At 43.8% G+C, this 18,710-nt stretch overlaps 2 protein-coding genes across 8 annotated transcripts in view; one reads left to right on the plus strand and one right to left on the minus strand.

The window, feature by feature from the left end:
- peli3 (pellino E3 ubiquitin protein ligase family member 3) overlaps positions 1-1,162 on the plus strand; it is a 32,310-nt gene extending 31,148 nt beyond the window's left edge. For all 7 annotated transcript variants that reach the window (XM_071478174.1, XM_071478171.1, XM_071478167.1 and 4 more), the window contains exon 7: positions 309-1,162. In XM_071478174.1, the coding sequence (XP_071334275.1) occupies positions 309-908 (600 nt within the window). In that variant the 3' untranslated portion in view covers positions 909-1,162. The remainder of the gene's footprint in view (positions 1-308) is intronic.
- A 4,944-nt stretch (positions 1,163-6,106) lies between these two features.
- Positions 6,107-18,639, minus strand: rab1ba (zRAB1B, member RAS oncogene family a). Its single transcript, XM_071478176.1, has 6 exons — positions 18,339-18,639; positions 15,148-15,220; positions 14,932-15,027; positions 12,705-12,800; positions 11,731-11,862; positions 6,107-9,928 (listed from the first exon to the last, which is right to left on the minus strand). Exons 1-6 carry the CDS (start codon positions 18,350-18,352, stop codon positions 9,734-9,736), a joined length of 606 nt encoding a protein of 201 aa, XP_071334277.1. The 5' UTR covers positions 18,353-18,639; the 3' UTR covers positions 6,107-9,733.
- Between the last annotated feature and the right edge of the window lie 71 nt (positions 18,640-18,710).

Consider the following 18,710-nt stretch of genomic DNA (forward strand, 5'->3'; position numbering starts at 1 on the left):
CATACCTCTACTCACCGTTACAGGTCACCACTTCAACAGAAAGACCAAAAAAAGAGAGTGGGTTGTCAGTGTAAACCTCCCTGGTTCAAATAGGGGCTTTTGTTCTCAGTTAAGTCAAACCCATGGGTATGTCCCATAACGAAACATTCCTAATGTTTTAATCAGTGCTAATCAATGCATCCCCCTTAGGGATGCTGGATGGCTATCTGGAGAGAAGAGGTTGGATCAGTGCATCCCCTCTTTGATAATGACAGTGATGAAAACTGATGTTCCTTCCCTTGTTTGCCCTCTTCTGTATATCTCTTAAGGTTGAAAATGAGTCCAATACCCTACAGGACGGTTCTCTGATTGATCTGTGTGGGGCTACACTGCTGTGGAGGACCCCCGCTGGACTGCGCCACACCCCCACCCTCAAACAGCTGGAGTCACTTCGCCAGGAGCTGAATGCTGCCCGACCACAGTGTCCTGTGGGCTTCAACACCCTGGCCTTCCCCAGCCTGGCCCAGCGCGAGATTGTTGACAAGAAGCAGCCCTGGGTCTACGTCAACTGTGGGCATGTGCATGGCTACCACAATTGGGGCTACCGCAAAGAGAAGGGTCCTGCCGGCCCTGGGGGCACAGCACCGGCCAGCACCGGGGAGAGGGAGTGCCCCATGTGTCGGCGAGTGGGCCCCTATGTGCCGCTGTGGCTGGGCTGTGAGGGAGGATTATACCTGGATGCTGGGCCGCCTACTCATGCTTTCTGCCCCTGTGGCCATGTATGCTCAGAAAAGACAGTGGTGGGATGGAGCCAGATCCCATTACCCCACGGCACCCATGCCTTCCATGCTGCCTGCCCCTTCTGTGGTACCTGGTTGACAGGGGAGCAGGGCCACATCAAACTCATCTTCCAGGGCCCTGTCGACTGATGCCCAGACCTGGGAACCACTCAGAGGAAAGTGATGGTGGATTGGACAGAGGTAGGCCTGCTCAGTAAAGGATGTGTGCCAGAACAAAAATCTGAACACTCGAGTGTGGGTTGAAAGAGAAAGCACTGATGCCAAGTACAGGGAAAGGACTGTTGATATGATGAACTGAAAGCAACCTGCAATAGTAGATGCCAAGGCTTCACATGGACTATGAGGTGTATGGAGAAGATGTAAATAAACTGTGTTGAAATGAACCTGTGTTTAATTCTTTTGTTGTCTTCTTTCAGTGTCTGGACTGCTCTTCATGTGTTCACTGTAGGTTTGCCATTTACATAGCTGGATGAACATTAAAGCTGATTACCATTTTAGACTTATTTTCAAAGGTCTAATGCATTGTTAAATAACTGAGAGCCTGACAGCATCACTAATAAGAAGGGGCAGGAAACAAGACGACTTCACAGGTTGGAAACCAACTCGGAGGTTTATCAAAGGCCACAATGACATCAGTGTTTGCTCTGCATGAAAAAAAAGTAGCAACTTTCATTCATTTGAATGGGGGAAGTGTGCTGGGGGCTATCGAGGAGGGGCCATGCAAAAAGGCACTGCGTCATCTGGAAAAGAAATTGAACTCTAGCTCTAATGCAATGTGACGTTAGTCTGCCAGGTGCTGCATCAACCAATCATATACATGCGTGCATGTACAAGTGTGCATTCCTAGTTGTTAGGAATAATAGGAGGGAGTAGAATTTCTTCTTTTTCTTTGCTGGACTTGTTTTCAAGGAGAAACAATGTTAGGTGTTAAGCTGTATTGATAAGTCACTGTGCTGTCCTGAGGTCTCAAACGCTCCATCTCAATCAACAAGACTCGGGTGACAGGTTCTCAGCACGTGAAAACGCCACGGTGGTGATGACTGGAAAATCTCAGCGACACATCCCTGGTGTCTGAGAACCATTTTGTTGATTTTCAGTTGGAATTCAACCACCCAAAATCTAACCTGAAAAACAAGACAATGCTGTGGCACGGCATTCATGGGGATGAAAATGGTCCAGGCTTTTTTGAACTGCTAAAGCTCGCTGGCGAAAGCCCAGACCACAGACTTGCAGGTGAGCTAATCACGCCATTGTTTCCCCTTTCACTGAAACCAGTTACAGCTTTGTTTGGTTTTTTTCCCATTTTCCCTCCACTCTCCAGGTAAGGACCAGTACTGATGCCCCATTATCCCTAGACTTGACTGGTCCATAAGACTGGTGGATTACTGTGCTGTAATTCTGCTGTTCATCTTGAAATCATCTCAACAAGAGAAGAAACAGGTGCCCCCAAGATAAATGATTTTACAGAGTTACACTGTGCTGTGTTTTGATGCCCACTTTATGCTGTGATTGGCCGGTTGCCCGGAGGTGAGAAAGGAGCCAGGGTTTGAACTGCTCTCTCTATTTTTTCTGTTTCTGCCAGCTTTAATGTGATCAACACTATGCATGTGTTCCAGGAGAGACTGTCTAAAAGTGTGTGCAGTTATTCCCATATTTAAATCTCTCACCCTCTCTGTAACAGTGCTTGTTCACTCCACCTTCCAATGTGGTTGCATAAAAGTAAAAAGGAAAACACCTCTGACTGTTCCAGCCCTTACAGACCGATTACCTGGTTCAGTCCCTGCATAAGCCTCAGCACTCGAGTAGGTGAGCTGCTCCTACTCGTTTCTCCATAAACTGCAGGTTTGCTTTTCGCTGGACGAACATTAAGGCTCCCCCTGTGAGACGCCCTCCCTCTGTAGGTGCAGCCAGCACGCACACCACGCAGTAGTAAGCTGCAGACTCCACAGAGTGACTCTAAGCCTTGCTCCCAGTTTGCAGCGCCCCCATTGTTCTAAAAATAACTCAAGGTCATGAGCAGCCCCATGCCTCCCTACCAGGAGAGGTAGAGAGAGAGAGAGCTTTGTGGTTAGAGCTGCACATTACCTTTTCAACACATGTTCCCCAAGCTGCACCTTTAAATATATTTCCAGCAGTCAGATGTAGAAAAACATGGTATTTTGATTGGATATGAATAGACAACACTTGAATGTAATATCACTGCTGCCGAGGTCTGACTGCAGAGTGGATACAGAGGACAGCTACAGTCCCTCCACGACCTGCCACAGGGTTTTTATATCAGTGCCAAAACTAGACCCTGAACAACAACTGGAAATATTCAATGTCAAGTATCACTTCATTTGCCTTTCCAATGTTTCCATTTGACACAGAGATGTATTGAAGTGGAGCTGCCTGCACCTACAGATTATCTCCTCGGTGTGTGTGGTTATTTAAAGGTCCAGGGGGAGAGGCAGGGGTACAAATCAAGGGCGTCCGCCATGTGGGCGGCAGGCAGTGGAGGAAACCTACAGTGTGTAAGCTGAGGTACAGGATCCTGAGGACGGACTTGTTTCCTTCAACATGCCTGAGATAATGAATTATAATGTATATTTATGAACATCAAGTCCATCCATTCATCAAGATATCGCAACAACTACTGGCCAGATTAAAATATAATCTGATGTGGTGCATGTTTATGGTCCCTGCAAGATTAACCCTAAATGTTTCGGTGGTCCTCCAGACCTTATCTCAAGGCCCACCATCAGGACACTTTCATTTGTGCAGGGGAAATATTCAAAGTTCACTTCAAAGTTTCTGGGTAGATTCCCTCAGCACACAGTGTATTTTTTGGTGCGTCCACTGGGAGGAGCCAACATTTTCAAATACAGCTACATCTGGAGGCTTCACTGATCAAGTTTCAAAAATGGACCTGTTACGTTCTGACTTTCATTTATTAATGAACAGAAAAAGCTGAGTTTTATAACATAAGGTTGTATTAAAAAGATACACAAGGTTTCAGGGTGTCACTGAGGCTCTTGATCATCCAATAGACATTTGTATCAAAGGTCATTCATTTGGTATTTTGTTTCCTTCAAGTTAAGAAACAGGTGTAAAAAAAAAAAAAAAAAAAAAAGGAATGGTCACAGTCAGCTGCAGCAGAAGCCAAAATATTCTAACCTTTAGTTTCTAGCATGGGCCAATCTCCAAAAACACTGGATCCAGCATTTCCCATAATGCAACTGGACAGTCTTTCATTAGCTCCTTATACCTGGTTAACATACACATAAATTTATAGTCTACAATCTCAAACTGTGAGATCTTCTCCACTGCCTCATACAAATACATACAAATATGGTTTTATGATTTTGGTGAACTGTACCTTTAAGCTCAGACCTGCTCTCTCCATCATCAGCACAGCTGCAGCTGCAGCTCGCTGGCTCCCGCTGTGGCCGGAGACGGTACTGATCTGTACCGGTGTCAGGACACATCTGTGATTTAAACACTTCAGACTGTCACTGACCAAGCATGAAGTGAATTATTATAAACTGGGAACTTTTGTTATTGAGCACAAAGTGTTTTCTGCTTTTGTGATCAGGTACAAACTGAGCTAAAATCATTTCCTTTCATTTACATTTGGTTCTCTGACTTTGATCTGACCGAACATTATTAATACAATCCCAAAACATTTTCACTTCAGATTTATAGAACCTAAGAAAATCACGTTTAAATGTATCATATATTGATCAAATACACATTGATAAGTTATATCAGTGCTGATTGCTTTGATCATAATTGTTATTGTATAATTGATTAACACCAAACAAGGTGTTTTTCCAGATTCCACTAAAAAAGAATTATTATCTTTATCATTATTTTTATTATTCTGTTTAATGTTCAGTGGAATTTTGACTTGTGACCAGCAGCTGTTTCAGATGCTTGTCCACTTTGAGAAGATGCAACTTAGTAGGAAACATAAACATATTCAAATTTTAGACCAGTGGCTCTCTTCTTCACACCAAGGATCCTAAACTGACACAAATACAGACCCACATCTGAGTTTTGATTTTAGATGTTTGATTTTTCACACAACTTAACCCACTTTCAAGGTGCATGGAGACAGAGGTCATAACTTGGTGTGACACATTTCAGCTTGTAGCCTGTGGACATAGCCTGTGGACAGAGCCTCTGGGACGTCACCCTCAGGTTTCTGAAGAGCAGTTTTGAAGCTCAGAGTGAGCTGCTCCACTGTCGCCATCTGGGCAGTGCCTGACTCCGCCTGACTCCACGCTGGTCAAAGAGGTGGGGGTGGGAGGGGGGTGTGTGGAGCCAATATTACAGTGTGTCCTTGATAAAATGTAAACAGGAGAGTTCTATAAATATTCAGCCTGTATAGTTGTCATGAAGGAGAAAATAAATAATAAAAATAAAATTATTCTGTTTACTGCAAGTATAACTGGAGTTTTGACCTCTTTGATTAATATCAGCATAAAATTTATCTTTTTCTCTTACCTAATTAGGAAACCTATGAAAATGAATGCTGAAGAACATGTAGTCTAAATGTCTGGGGAGAGCAGGGCAGGTCTTTGAACTCAGATTTATGATTTTTAATGCTGATCTTATTTTAAATTTTATTTCGCTTTTTCCTTGTGAAATAAAAATGTATAAAATTCCCTTTTTATAGATTATTGATGCCAAGGATGCCAAGGCTTCACATGGACTATGAGGTGTATGGACAGTATAATGTCCCTGTAAAAGACATTATACCGGTTCAGGACTGTTGCAATACTTTACATACTGTGGGATACTGTAGTCAAATAACAGGTCAGTGCTTCCAACAGAGTAGTAGGAAACATAAACTTTTATTTTAGCTCATTAAAAAGCTTACAATGAAGTGTAGTCGTGTAGCGTTTGTTCTTTGAACTTTTTCTCATCTCACATTTATAGTATTTCATTTTATATTTCACTTTTCCTGGTGAGATTAAAAATTATTAAAGTTAAAGTTTAAAGTTTGTGTCCAGTCAAGTGGGAATTACTGTTGCATTAATATATATAAGCTCAGATGAATCTTTTTTAGAGGTTACTGATGGTAGAGGACATTGTACCAGTTCAGGACTGTCGCATTACTTTAGACACTGTAGGATAATAACAGGTCAGTGTCTCCTCCTTCTCTCTCAGCTACAGTTGAGTGAAAATACCACAGCAGCTCTCATGTTGACGTTGATGTTTTTCATCATTTTATTATATATATATATATATATATATTTATAATATTTACAGAAAAAACATGATCAAACTCAGCAGGGAGACAGCACCAAGTCGAACAAGCCAAACAGAAAGAAGACAGAGGGTGAGTGACAGGAAGTTCCCGGCCAGTGCTTTTTATTAACAAACACCTGGTGAGTGTCTTTATTAAGCCAATGAACAGCGATGAACAGGTGTGCAAATGACAAAAAACCCAAACCAATACAAAAGAGAACAAAAGAAAAAAAGTCAAGCATCGTTTCATCAGAATCACATTCAGAAGCAAAGCCTCACGCCACAGGTCCCACCCCCCATCCCCACCCCGTGTTCCCTCATACCGCCCCACCCCACCCCCAGAGCAGACAACACAGTAGAGTATTCAATGAACACAGTAAAATCAGTAGAACATCAAGACAAAGATGGATTAAAAAAAAAGGTAATCAGTCATCAAAATATCCAGTATATAAGTAAGTAAGTAAGTAAGTGTGTGTGTGTGTGTGTGTGTGTGACTTGATTTGCTTGTTTTGCATCTACTCAAGTGAGACTGGCGTGATGCCGGGAGACCAACACGTGTCCGAAAAGCTGGGGAATGTTACACACGACCTCGCCCCGCCCCACTCCACACACACACACACACACACACGCAGACACACGCAGACACACAGACACTTCTGTTTCCTTCCCTCCCTCTTAAAGTGAGATTCCTGCGCAGCAAACTCCAGCGTTCCAGTTCAGCTCCACAGGGCTAAAAATACATCTGTAAACCGACGGCGGCACAAACTCCACTCATCTCCAACACGATCAGAGGCGTCACGTCTGAGCTCCGCTCTGATCTGAGGCTCTCTGACCGAGCAGACATGATCATGATGCTGAAATTGCACTTTTGCAGCTACATTTTCTTTGTGAGGCATCATCACGGCCTGAGGCGGCGGCGTACCTGAAATACTGACGAAGTCTTTCTTGGAAAGAGAAGCAGGAGAGCGAGCAGAGCCCCGGGTGGAGGGGCCCATCAGAGAGGGCCTGAAGGAAGTCATGGAGCTGCAGTGACGTGGTCGGCTGGAGGGGGGAGCAGGGAGTTCATATCCGGTCAGCAAACCAGGACCAGTCAGTCCCTGAACCTCCAGACACCACCAAACACAACACACACGATCAGACCGACTCCCTGCTGTGAACTGAGCTACACCTGAGATGTCCTCACAGGCTTTTACGCTGCTCCAGCACAAGTTAACCTGTCACCACCACAGTTTCCACTTCACTCTAAAACAAGTTGTTAAGGCTTCGTGTGTCGAGGCTCCGCATCTCCTCTCAGTCCTGAGACCACTTCCCCTGGAACACCACAGACACCTCACCCAGCTCTGAGAGGGCCAGGCAGAGAGACAGGTGAACAGCCTCATACCTCTCTCTGATTTCAGCGTTACTATGCCAACCGGTGGCAATCTGTTATAATCAAATCTGCTCACAGAAACGTCTCGTCCAGCAGAGACAAGGAACTACCAGCCTGTTTCTTACTGGAAACAGGCTGGTAGTAATGAAAACTGTGAATGTAATGAATGTAATGAAAACATACTAACTCAAGGTCCACTTACTATCACAGCTTTCTGCCACATTTACAGTCTTTATCAGCGGATTAGTGCAGAGTGACAATGTTTGCAAAGTTTCACTCTGAAATACAAGTAAACTTTAACTGTAACCGCTCCTCCCTCACACCTGAACACACCTGGGGTCGAGCAGTGTGTTGAGGAGAGGTATGTTAAACCGCCTGCTCTGGATTTAAAGGCTTCAGTGTGCTTCAGACAAAGAGCTGCTGGATCATGTAACAGCATCTGAAACCCTCTTTACTTCACCAGAACATCATCTGTCTGCTGTATGTGGCCCCTCATCATGACCACAGGCTGCCTGTGTGGCCCCTCAGAGCAGGTGTAAGGATTTCTGCCTGCAGCTCATTTGAAGAAGACTGAGGCCTTCATGATCAGAGTCAAAGAACTCCACTCGCACAAACTGGAGCACAAGCACAACTGTGACGACTGTGTTTGACAAACAGGTGGACCTCAGGGAAGGAACAGACCGCCCCCTCCACCCCCCTCAGCCAACAGACACACCCACACCACATCTCTACCCCAGCTTCATCTGCAAACAAGCAAAGAGTGCGACGACGTCCTGACGCTCTGAGTGAGACTTTACATCGTCTCATCAATGGAAAATAAAAAACAATAAAAATACAACAATAAAACAGTAATTGTAAGATCAATGCAGGATATTGCCAATTGCTTTTGTTTGTCAGAGGGTCAAACTCAGAGCCCCCCCCCCATCCCAACTGACTGTAATATTTAGTGTCATTGCAGGAGGTCACGGTGCTAAATGTTACAGCATTTTGTCACATTTCTTTCTCTTACACATGAAATTCTTCCTTTAAAGACAGAGAAGAAAAACTAACTCTACGTGTTACAGTCTCACCTCCTCCTCCTCCTCCTCCTCCTCCGTCCCCGCTCTAACGTTCACATGTGGAATTAAGTGGGCCTCCGGCGCCCCTCTTCTGCCTCAGGTGTGTGGAGCTCCTGTCAGACCACCTACAGTCTGTGATCTCATTGGTTCAGACTGAGGTCACCACCGGGCACTAAAGGCCTCAGTGTGCTTCAAAATGCTCCAAGACTGATTCTCCTCTTCTGCGATGTTACATGTGCCCAATCAAGAGCAGCTCCACGACTGTCATCAAGAAGAGAGCCAGGTCCTTCAAAGCATAGTGAGAACTTAAAAGTGTGTTCAGACAGAACATGATGTGAACTAACTGCATGTGAAGTCAGTGGGAATGCAGTTAGATGAGAATCTGCCACAAACTTCATCAGAAACATACAGAAGTGAGCGACTGAGCTCCTGCTGAGCTAACATCTGTACAGCTGCATCGATCAAATCTGCAAATGAGACTAAACTTTTTAATTCTGTCTGAGCACACCTTAAAAAAGTAAGAATGGGACTGAGGAAGAGGACAGATGGAGGAAGAGGAGGCTCAGTGAACAGGCTTCCCCTGGATCTTCATCAGTAAATGGCAACGATGAGTCAGAGGCTGCAGCTATTCAGGAACACAGGAACACCTCCCACTGTGAACACAGCATCCACGGAGCACGACTCAGCACACTGCACCTGTGTGTGTGTGTGTGTGTGTGTGTGTGTGTAAATAGTGCCAGGAACTAAAAGTTTGGGCTGGGGTGGGTGAGGTGGGGGGGCCTGAGGAGAAGCATTTGGCCAAAAGGCTTATATCTCTTTAACCGATGCCACCCCACTATTGTGTGTGTGTGTGTGTGTGTGTGTGTGTGTGTGTGTGTGTGTGTGTGTGTGTGTGTGTGTGTGTGTGTGTGTGTGTGTGGATAAGCTGTAATCTTCATCTTCCACCTCATTCAACCCTAAATCAATACCCCCCCCATGTGTTTTCTCTCTGTCCTCTGGGGGTCTCCCTCACACACTGACTGTCTTCTTCTTCTGTGGTGTTTGGTGAGTCGTGTACAGGCCTGAATCAACCCTCAGTCTGTTCCCTGGTCTTAATACTCTAAGTTTACTCCTCTGTTTGCTGAGAGAGGGGGGGGTCAGAGAGCTGGGTTACTGGGTGTTATGATAGAAATGTGGGATGACGATGATGATGGTAGAGGGGGGGGGGGGGAGAGCACAGAAGGAGAATAAAGGGAGATGTCAGTGTGAAGATGGTGGAGGTGATGGTCAGGGTGGTGGAGGTACGGGGTCCTTTAACAGCAGCCCCCTCCAGACTGCCTGACAGGGGTGCTCTCGATCTTTAAGTTGGGCTTGTCGCCGCCAGCTGTGGCCCCGGGGCCCATGCGCTTCTTGATCTCTGCGGCCATGGTCATGAAGGCCTGCTCCACGTTGGTGGCGTTCTTGGCGCTGGTCTCCAGGAAGGGGATCGCCAGAGAGTCGGCAAACTCCTGAGGAAACAGCACACACACGTGAGACACACTGAGCAACATGGTCACACACACACACACACACACACACACACACACACACAGTCCTGCTGCTACAAACACTCCCCACAGATGATACTACTGATACTGTATATCAGACATTTTTAACATCTGCATCTCCAGTAGGGGCCTCTGTGCTTGGAACTGGGGGCCACAGACACAGGAGGCAAGTAAGAATTGAGATAAAATATAGAAAAATGTAGAATAAGACTTTGGACTCTGTCTTACACCCAGTGCATGTGTCTTTGTTAGTTCCAGATCGACACAGTTGTCAGTTTCCTGTCCAGCGATCACATTGTTTAAATAGTAAACACACTTGTGTCCATCTGAGCGTCCAGTGGTTTTAAAATGATGTGAGGTCAGGAGCTTTGACATCTTGAGACAGTGGAAAGTGTCTGACCAACAAAAACCTGGTCTGGAGTCAGTGTTGCAGTTTTTCACTGTTATTTTAATTACACATTATCAATAAGCAGATACACTCCTATACAGACGGGCGCGCAATGTATGTACACTGTGTGCCTCAGTGTTTCCCATTCAACACTCACACTAAATATGTCACCAGTTTCATAAAGAACTGAAGATTTATTCACACGTCTCATAATAAACATCAAAGATGTCTAACGTTGTGATTTGTGTTGTTACTTCTCCGTAGATCTGTGATCAGAGCACCAATTAACTCAGCTCTTCATCTGTGTGTGTGTCAGGACTAGACTCACTGGACAGATACAATATGTAATCAACTCACTAATTCTGTGTGAACCACCGCACCATTATAATAACAATCCACCAAGGTGCAGGCTCACCTGGACATGGCACTCTGGTTGGTTTTTCGGCTGTTACACCCAAAACCCTCCCATGAATCATTGAGAGACTGAATTCAATCCTTTTGAACCATGAGCCTGGAGCAGCAACTGTTTTTTCTGCTGTCAAAATAGTCAATGTGGACACGTCCTGAATGCACCACACACTTCAGACCGCGAGCTTTAGACTGTTAACATGGAGTGAAGTTAAAATAACGTGATTCTCCACCAATAATCTTTGTCTTCAGGTGTCAAAGCCTGAAGTTATGACTTCATCAATAGAGAACAGCAGCTCAGTTCATTTCAGTTACAATGTGTTCCAGTGGTGACAGGTATATACACACTTACACAACTCCTGCTGCACAACACACTCCTCTGCTGCACATTCACAGACTCACAATGTTACCAACAGCCAGAGCATCATCACAACACTGAACTGCTTCAGTTTGTATCCTGACAGTCACTATTTAAGAGAATAAAGTTCCCTGTTGCTCCAGTTTTATTTCAGGGTTAATATTTACCTGTATAATTACCCTAAAGCCACAGACAGTAGCTGAGGCTTTTATTGTGACTGTGAACCAGGACCAGAGAGCCAGGACTTTATATCAGAGACAGATCTTCCTTTTTTATTGAAGCTTTACACAAACTCAACACTTCCTCCATGTTCACTGATTGTACTGATCATATGATGTACAACAACAACAGTCAAGCCATCAACACCTCTCTGAGGTGTTGTTTTTCACTGATAATACATAACAAGACATGACTCTGTTGTTGTACTTAATTACACCAGTAATTCCACCAGCCTCCAGGTTTGTTGAGGACTGGACCTGATTTGTCTATGTCAACTATCTGAGATATGGTCATTTTGGATTTCTCATCACTCATTTGTTCTCATGAGCATTAATTAAAGATTAGATCTCCCAGTGGTCAGGGATGACACTGCTCAGACAGCAGCTGTACCTTGGCTGTTGTGTAGTCCACCACTTTCTTGGTGGTCAGGTCGCACTTGTTTCCCACTAGCAGCTTGTTGACATTTTCACTGGCATAGCGGTCGATTTCCTGAAGCCACTGCTTCACGTTGTTGTAGGACTCCTGCACAGAGACAAGCACAACATCAGCGCAGGTGAGTTTACACAGTGTTTAAACAGCTCTGAGACCAGGCAGAAGAATTCCTCTAAAACACAGTAAAACATTATCAACACAGTCTGATGAAATCCAACACTTCAGCCCTGCAGTAAATACTGGGACTGTCAGTCTCCACTGTTCACTGAGACACAGTAAAGATTCAGCTCCGCTCATTTCTGAGGCAGAATTTTACAACTGATTTTAAGGTGTTCTTTTTATTTTGTCTGAATTATAATCAATAAATCAGTTGATAAATGTATCAATCAATCAATCAGACGTTATCTGTACAGCACTGTTCATACAAACAATGTAACACAAAGTGCTCTACAGAATAAAACAACCCCATTCCCCCACCACCATCCACACACAGAGCCATAAATGACTGAGCTATAAATAAAAACAACAAAAATAAGACAATAATTACAGGAACTGAGGAAACGCTATCGTGAATCTGATAAAACTGCAATGAGAAAACACAGAAGACTGGAAAACAAAGATTAAAAATAGAAAAATAAATAAACAAAATAATTAAAAGCCAAACTAAAGTCTGACAAGATCCTTAATTCTACTCACTCATTCAAGTTAGTCACTAAATACTTTAAAAATCCTGATCAAAAATCGTTACTAATGAACATATTCATCAGTAATTAGCTCTATATGTTACACTGGGACCATCTATAAACTGAAATACACTGGACTGAACTAATTTTAAACTTGAACAGGGTTATTCAGTGTCAGAACAAAAAGAAAAGACTTGATATTCAGCAAAGTAACAACACAAAACCATGTGTGATCAAAAAGTGACTCACCTGATCTGTTACATCATATACAACTATGATGCCATGGGCTCCACGGTAGTAACTGGAGGTGATGGTACGAAACCTCTCCTGACCTGCAGTGTCCCACTGAGACACACAGACACACACAGAGAGAGAGAAGGATCGATCATCAGAAGTTCATCAATTCCTTCATCACAGGCAGTAAAGAGTCACCTCTCCAGATAACTCTGACACTTAGAAGACTGTATTGTTTGTTTGACGGTCAGGGATAAAACCATGAGAAACTCTACAATAATCAGAGAATAGGATGTTTAGATAAGACCTATAATCAGAGATTGAGAGATTTTTAAGGTTAAATTCAGCTGGTTAAGTTGTTTTAGTCATTTCTAAGAAAAACTAAATATCTGACAAGTGTCAAATTCATTTCAATTTAAATGATCAATTCATGAAAAACAATGTCTCATTTTTATTTTGTTTCTCCTCAGGATCAAGATGAAGATGAGCCACAACTTTGATCCACAGAATCTCAAAAAGCTTCTGGGAGGCTTTTAATGTGAAAGTCTGGGGGAGTGTTGAGTTGATGATGAAAACTTAATAACAGTAAAAAGAAATGACCCAGCAGAAGTGGTTGGAAACAATGAGGGGAGTGGAAAAGAAAAGCAGAGACAGTGACAAAGTTAAACTGTGTTGAAGAGTGAATTTCACCCTCAGCTGTTCTTTGTTCGTTTGGCTGCAATTAGAGACCAGCTTCTTTTGGGAATTATCAGTTTTCTATTTAAAGCTTTTATGAGACAGAAAAAATATACTTTGATGTGGTTGGCAGTCGACTGTGAGGCTCCAGGTATGAGCCAAATTCTAACAGCGTTATTATCACTCTCTGCCTGTGAAAGACACTGAATCCTTCTGTAGTGTCTCCAACCATCAGTGATGTGAAGTGAGTGTTCCTCTGCTCAGCCTCAACTCATGGGAGTGTGCACAAATGTATGGGATCAGATTAGGGTCAAAAAGATTCTGAGTTCACAAATAATAAACCCTTTGTAAAGCTGTAAATTAAAAGTTGAACTTGTATTTTATGTCCCCTAGTTTGTGCTTCTCTCTCTCTCTCTCTCCATTCTGCAAGTTTCTCTGACTCTGGAGCTGCAGGATCCAGATCTGTCAAAACTACTTCACACTTATTATTATTATTATTATTATTATTATTATTATTATTATTACTATTGTTATTGTTGTTGTTATTATTAGGGCTGTATCAATCCTGCTGTTATTATAAATAACAAAATATAACTACACCTACAGTATACCGCAAGTATCAGTGTTATTATTACCATTATAACAACCAGTCTGACAGTATTTGAAGACAACAGGATGTACAATTGTTCCTGGTCTCTCTCTTTCCCCCCTCTTTCCCCTCTGTCCCCCATTTCTCTCCTGTACCCCACCCAGTCAAGGCAGATCAAGCCCCCCCCCCCCCCCCCCCCCCCCCCGAGTCTGGTTCTGTTGGAGGTTTCTTCCTGGTACAGGGAGTTTGTCCTCTCCACTGCCACCTTCAGATCATGTATGATTTGGCACTATACAAGTAAAACCGAATTGTATCAGTTCAAACTGTGTATAAACATGAGTTATGGTTTTGACATACTACAGCTGGTCCCATTGTTACCTTTTTATGACAGGTACCTGAAACATCACAGTTTGTAAATACAGCTGAAACACAAGAACCAAAGACTTAAAGGCTCTTCAAGGTTCTGGCTACATGAAGCTCCAGGTCACTGGTTGTTATATTTCAGAGCTAAATGACTGCACAAAATACAAAACAAGAACCCTGACAGTACCTGCATTTATCTCCAGGTGTGTTTAAACTGCTGTGTAAAATAACTGAAGAACAGGAGAACACTGTGCTGTATGGAGGCAGAGCTGCTTCAGACTATATGTCTGTGAGGCAGTGCAGTCTGTTCCCTCTGTTCCCTTCAGTAAAACAGGCTCCAATTACAGCTTGATCTGAATGTATAATGTGCACACACGCGCGCACGCACACACACACACACACACACACACACACACACACACACACACACACACACAGCCTCTCATGTGTTTTGATAACAATGGTTGGCTCTAAGCCCTGGCTCAGGTGAGGGTTACAGAGAGGGTTCTCCGTGTGTGTGTTTGTGTGTGTGTGTGTGTGTGTGTGTGTGTGTGTGTGTGTGTGTGTGTGTGTGTGTGTGTGTGTGTGTGTGTGTGTGTGTGTGTGTGTTCTCACAATCTGCAGTTTGATGGTCTTGCCGTCAAGCTCAATGGTGCGGATCTTGAAGTCCACTCCGATGGTGCTGATGTAGCTCTCTGTGTAGGTGTCGTCCTGTGAGCGGAGGAGGAAAAGAGGACAGGGTCAGGGCAGCAGTGTGAGACCAAACCAGACCAAAGGTTTCAGCTGGAACAGAGATGTTCAGAGACCAACAGTGATGGAATAACTACTTACTGCGAAGCGCAGCAGGAGACAGGACTTTCCTACTCCAGAGTCTCCAATGAGCAGGAGCTTGAACAGATAGTCACTGAAACAGAAACAATGCAGGTCAGAACAGGGAGGAGGCCATACGTCAGCTGATAAAAGAAATACAGTCTGACTGTGTCTGACCTCTCTCATGGATCAGACTGGTACAGAACCTAGACAACACTTTACACCTGACTTCACTAACTGCAAACAACTGTTTTAACATAATAAGCCACTTCTCAAATGTTTGGTTTCTTATTGTCATTAATCCCATTAAAAAACCAAAACTAATGACGTGTTGGTTCATCTCTCTGTACTCTGACTCCCCTGTCCTGTCTGTGGCAACGGCTCCTCACAAATATGTTGATTCATTCTTTTAAAAGACTCAGTAATTATCTAAAATAGCTGCTCACTGTAGTTTCTATCAAATGTTATTCAGACAGGAGGAAACAGAGCATTTGTTTGGACTATATTCAGCGGCAGATTAATCTACATTCAGCAGCAGGATGGTGTGTGTGGGACTAAGTCTAAATAAATGACAGTGTGTGTGTGTGTGTGTGTTCACTGATGTGTTTTGAATAGTTGTTGGGGAACAATGGAGCTCTGTGGCTCAGAGGAATCAGATATCCACAGTATTTTTTAGTAGGAAATATTTCTTTATATATATTGGGTGTCATCTGGTCACTGCTAATTTAACTGAAATGTATTACTTAACAGCTTCTTCTGGAACTTTCAACTGCATCATCATCAGCTGCAGGTTGGAAGCTCCAGAAAAGGTTAGGAAGTGGACCTTGACTATACTATATATTTATTTTCCTAATAGTGTTTGCAGGTGAATAATAAAGTTTCATACATATTCTGTGTTTAAATAAATGACCATTAAGCAATTATAGAGTCAGGTAGAATTTGAGCATTAAAAAGACGTGGGAGGAATGGGAGGGTTAATAGGGGCCAAGCAGCTGATTGGTGCCCCGGGGCCCTTCTGCAGGTTAATCAGGCCCTGGAAATCAAATTTTAGTGACCATACCTGAGCTCCACAAACAACACTTGAGGAATATAAACATGTTTTTGTGTTGTTGGTCTGATGCTCACTACTGATACTAGGTTCTCCCAGAATAATAATAAAACACCCTCCACCCAATCACTGAGCAGAAAACAACCTCATACATAGCTCAGACAGCTGTAGAGAATTACCCAACACCAGGGCTATTCTTGTGTCATAGGAAACTGAGACGTGTGTGTATCACAGCCTGACACTCAATCAACTGACAATATCTCACTAATGTTGCAGCAGCACTGTTGCAATCAGCCCAGCTCACATTTCCACACGTTGGCAGCTCATGTTGATGTGGCCTGATGCTGAGGGTCCAAAGACCATCTTCAGTCTCACATGTTCTTAAACTGAGTGCTATGAGACAGGAAGTTAAAGTGAGCCTGTCCACTAACATTAGTCTTTTTGGCAACATTACCGACAGGTTGGCAGGGCTGTGTACCATTCAAACCTTTCAATACAGGTGCCAACACAATACCTGAGTTTTGGTTTTGACACAAAAAGTTGACTTTTTTTCTGGCACCTGAGGAAGATGTTTTCTACAAGAAATTTTTCTCATTTAACAAATGAAGTCAAAGATCTAAAATGTTGAACAATGTTCAAAAAAGCCGTACCCGACGTTTGGCCACATAAAAAAAGTCTAAAAAAGCAACATTTCTAATCACATCTGATCAGAGAAAATGTACACAGTATTATGTCAGGTGGGTAATGAAGTGGTCAATAGTAAGAAAAAAAATGCACTGATCAGATATTACTCGATAATCTGAATCATACCTGTACTGGTAATTATGGTTACTGATTGATTTCTGTATATATAGGTTATAACAAGACTTCAGTTGTGAATGTTATTCAAATAGGTTATGTAAGCTATTTTGATTGGACATCAAGTCTATAGTCATACATGTTGTTTACTGATAAATAAAGGGTTTTCACAACAGATGTCGATGTCAATTAGATGTTAATAAATAGACTGTGATCCATTACAGTGACGCATGGGGGGGCAGGTGTCCTAATGAACCTAAGGGTGAATGAAAACGATAAAGCAAGAGTTATGTTACAGGAGAATAAACACCTGGCAAGATGTTGTTAATTAATGCTTATAACTGCTCTCTCCGGTAGAAGTTACACCCTTTACTAGAAAGTGGTACCACAGGCTCAGTCAAGTGCATTGAACACGTCTTCCAAGACACAGTGTGTAATGTTGCAATATTAAGGCATATTTATCCAGAGACAAGATCATCCGGTGTGTGTAAACATACAGGGAAATAAAACTGTCTGCTTAGGGTGTGGGGTGTTAGCTGAGCTAGTCAAACCGGGTTCCTGGAGGATACAAAGGAAAGCCGCAGCTGTGTCCTTGTCAGCACCACCAGGGCGGATTGAGTGACGGTGTACTCCCATTTCAGGGCTGCAGGTCAGCCGTCAAACACCTGCTACCTGCCGTATCACCTGACGTTAGCCCCGACACGCTCCGCCACGGAGAGGAGTCAGTCGGGGCATTTTATCGAAATTACGCAGCAGGTACAACAATATTCAGAATCAGGTTGGAAACATGTTTAGATCCGGCACCAACTACACAGTCTCTGCTAGAAAAGCTTCAGTTTTACAAAAATAAGAATCGATTTGTCACATTCACGGTCAGTGTAGTGCAGTGTATTGTGTACATTATGCCAGTGTGCCCATAAGGAAGAGACACCTTCAGCAGTCAGCTCTGTCGGACAGAAACAACAGGCTGAGGCCGTTTATCGAGGCCACGGGTCACAGGCAGACCTCATCTGTTTCTCCGTGTCCCGCCGCCCGGCTCCACGGCGGCGTCTCGTCACATGATCGGTTTGAACCCGGGATCGCTTGTGTGTTCGCCGCGTGAAATGTCGCGTGTCCCCGCCGACTCGACGGGGCACGAGCGAGCCGTCAGCTGACGGTCGCGAGAGCGGCATATGAAAGGAGCCGTCCGCGCCCTGTCGACGAGAGCCCGCTGGCGGGGGTTCGCCGATAAATACAACGACAGGAGAATTAGCCTAGCATCATTTACATGAGGTTACACAATAAACCAGATCACATTTAACTATAGCGTCTAACTGAACACACCGTTGGCCGCTTTATAGTGGAGCGGTTCAATGTAAAAACTCACTATTCAGGATTCATGGTTTCACTCTGGATGTTTTTCTGTCGGTGACTCGACTCTTCCTTCCTACTCCGGCAGAAAAGATGACTTGAAGGTCCGGGTATCCGAGGCACTTAGATGGCTGCTGTACCGTCTCCGTTACCGTCCCCTGGTCGTTCCTCTGTGTTCGGCCTGTTTCATATATCCTTGATTCCAGCGAACATATCCCTGTTTTCTCAGGTTTGGGTGTAATTAACTCCTTTTTCTCTGCTCTTCTCTGTCCGTTGCTAGCGAGAAGTTCAAGATGGCCGCGCAGGTGCGGTAGTGACGTAGGGTGACGTGTCCCTACAGAAAAATAAGTTACAGCAGTGCTGGGATTTGTAGTTTTAGTTGATGTTA

This window comes from Trachinotus anak, unplaced genomic scaffold (genome assembly GCF_046630095.1).
Source record: "Trachinotus anak isolate AG129_WGS33_773 ecotype Australia unplaced genomic scaffold, CSIRO_AGI_Tana_v1 ptg000005l, whole genome shotgun sequence".
Taxonomy (NCBI): Eukaryota; Metazoa; Chordata; class Actinopteri; order Carangiformes; family Carangidae; genus Trachinotus; species Trachinotus anak.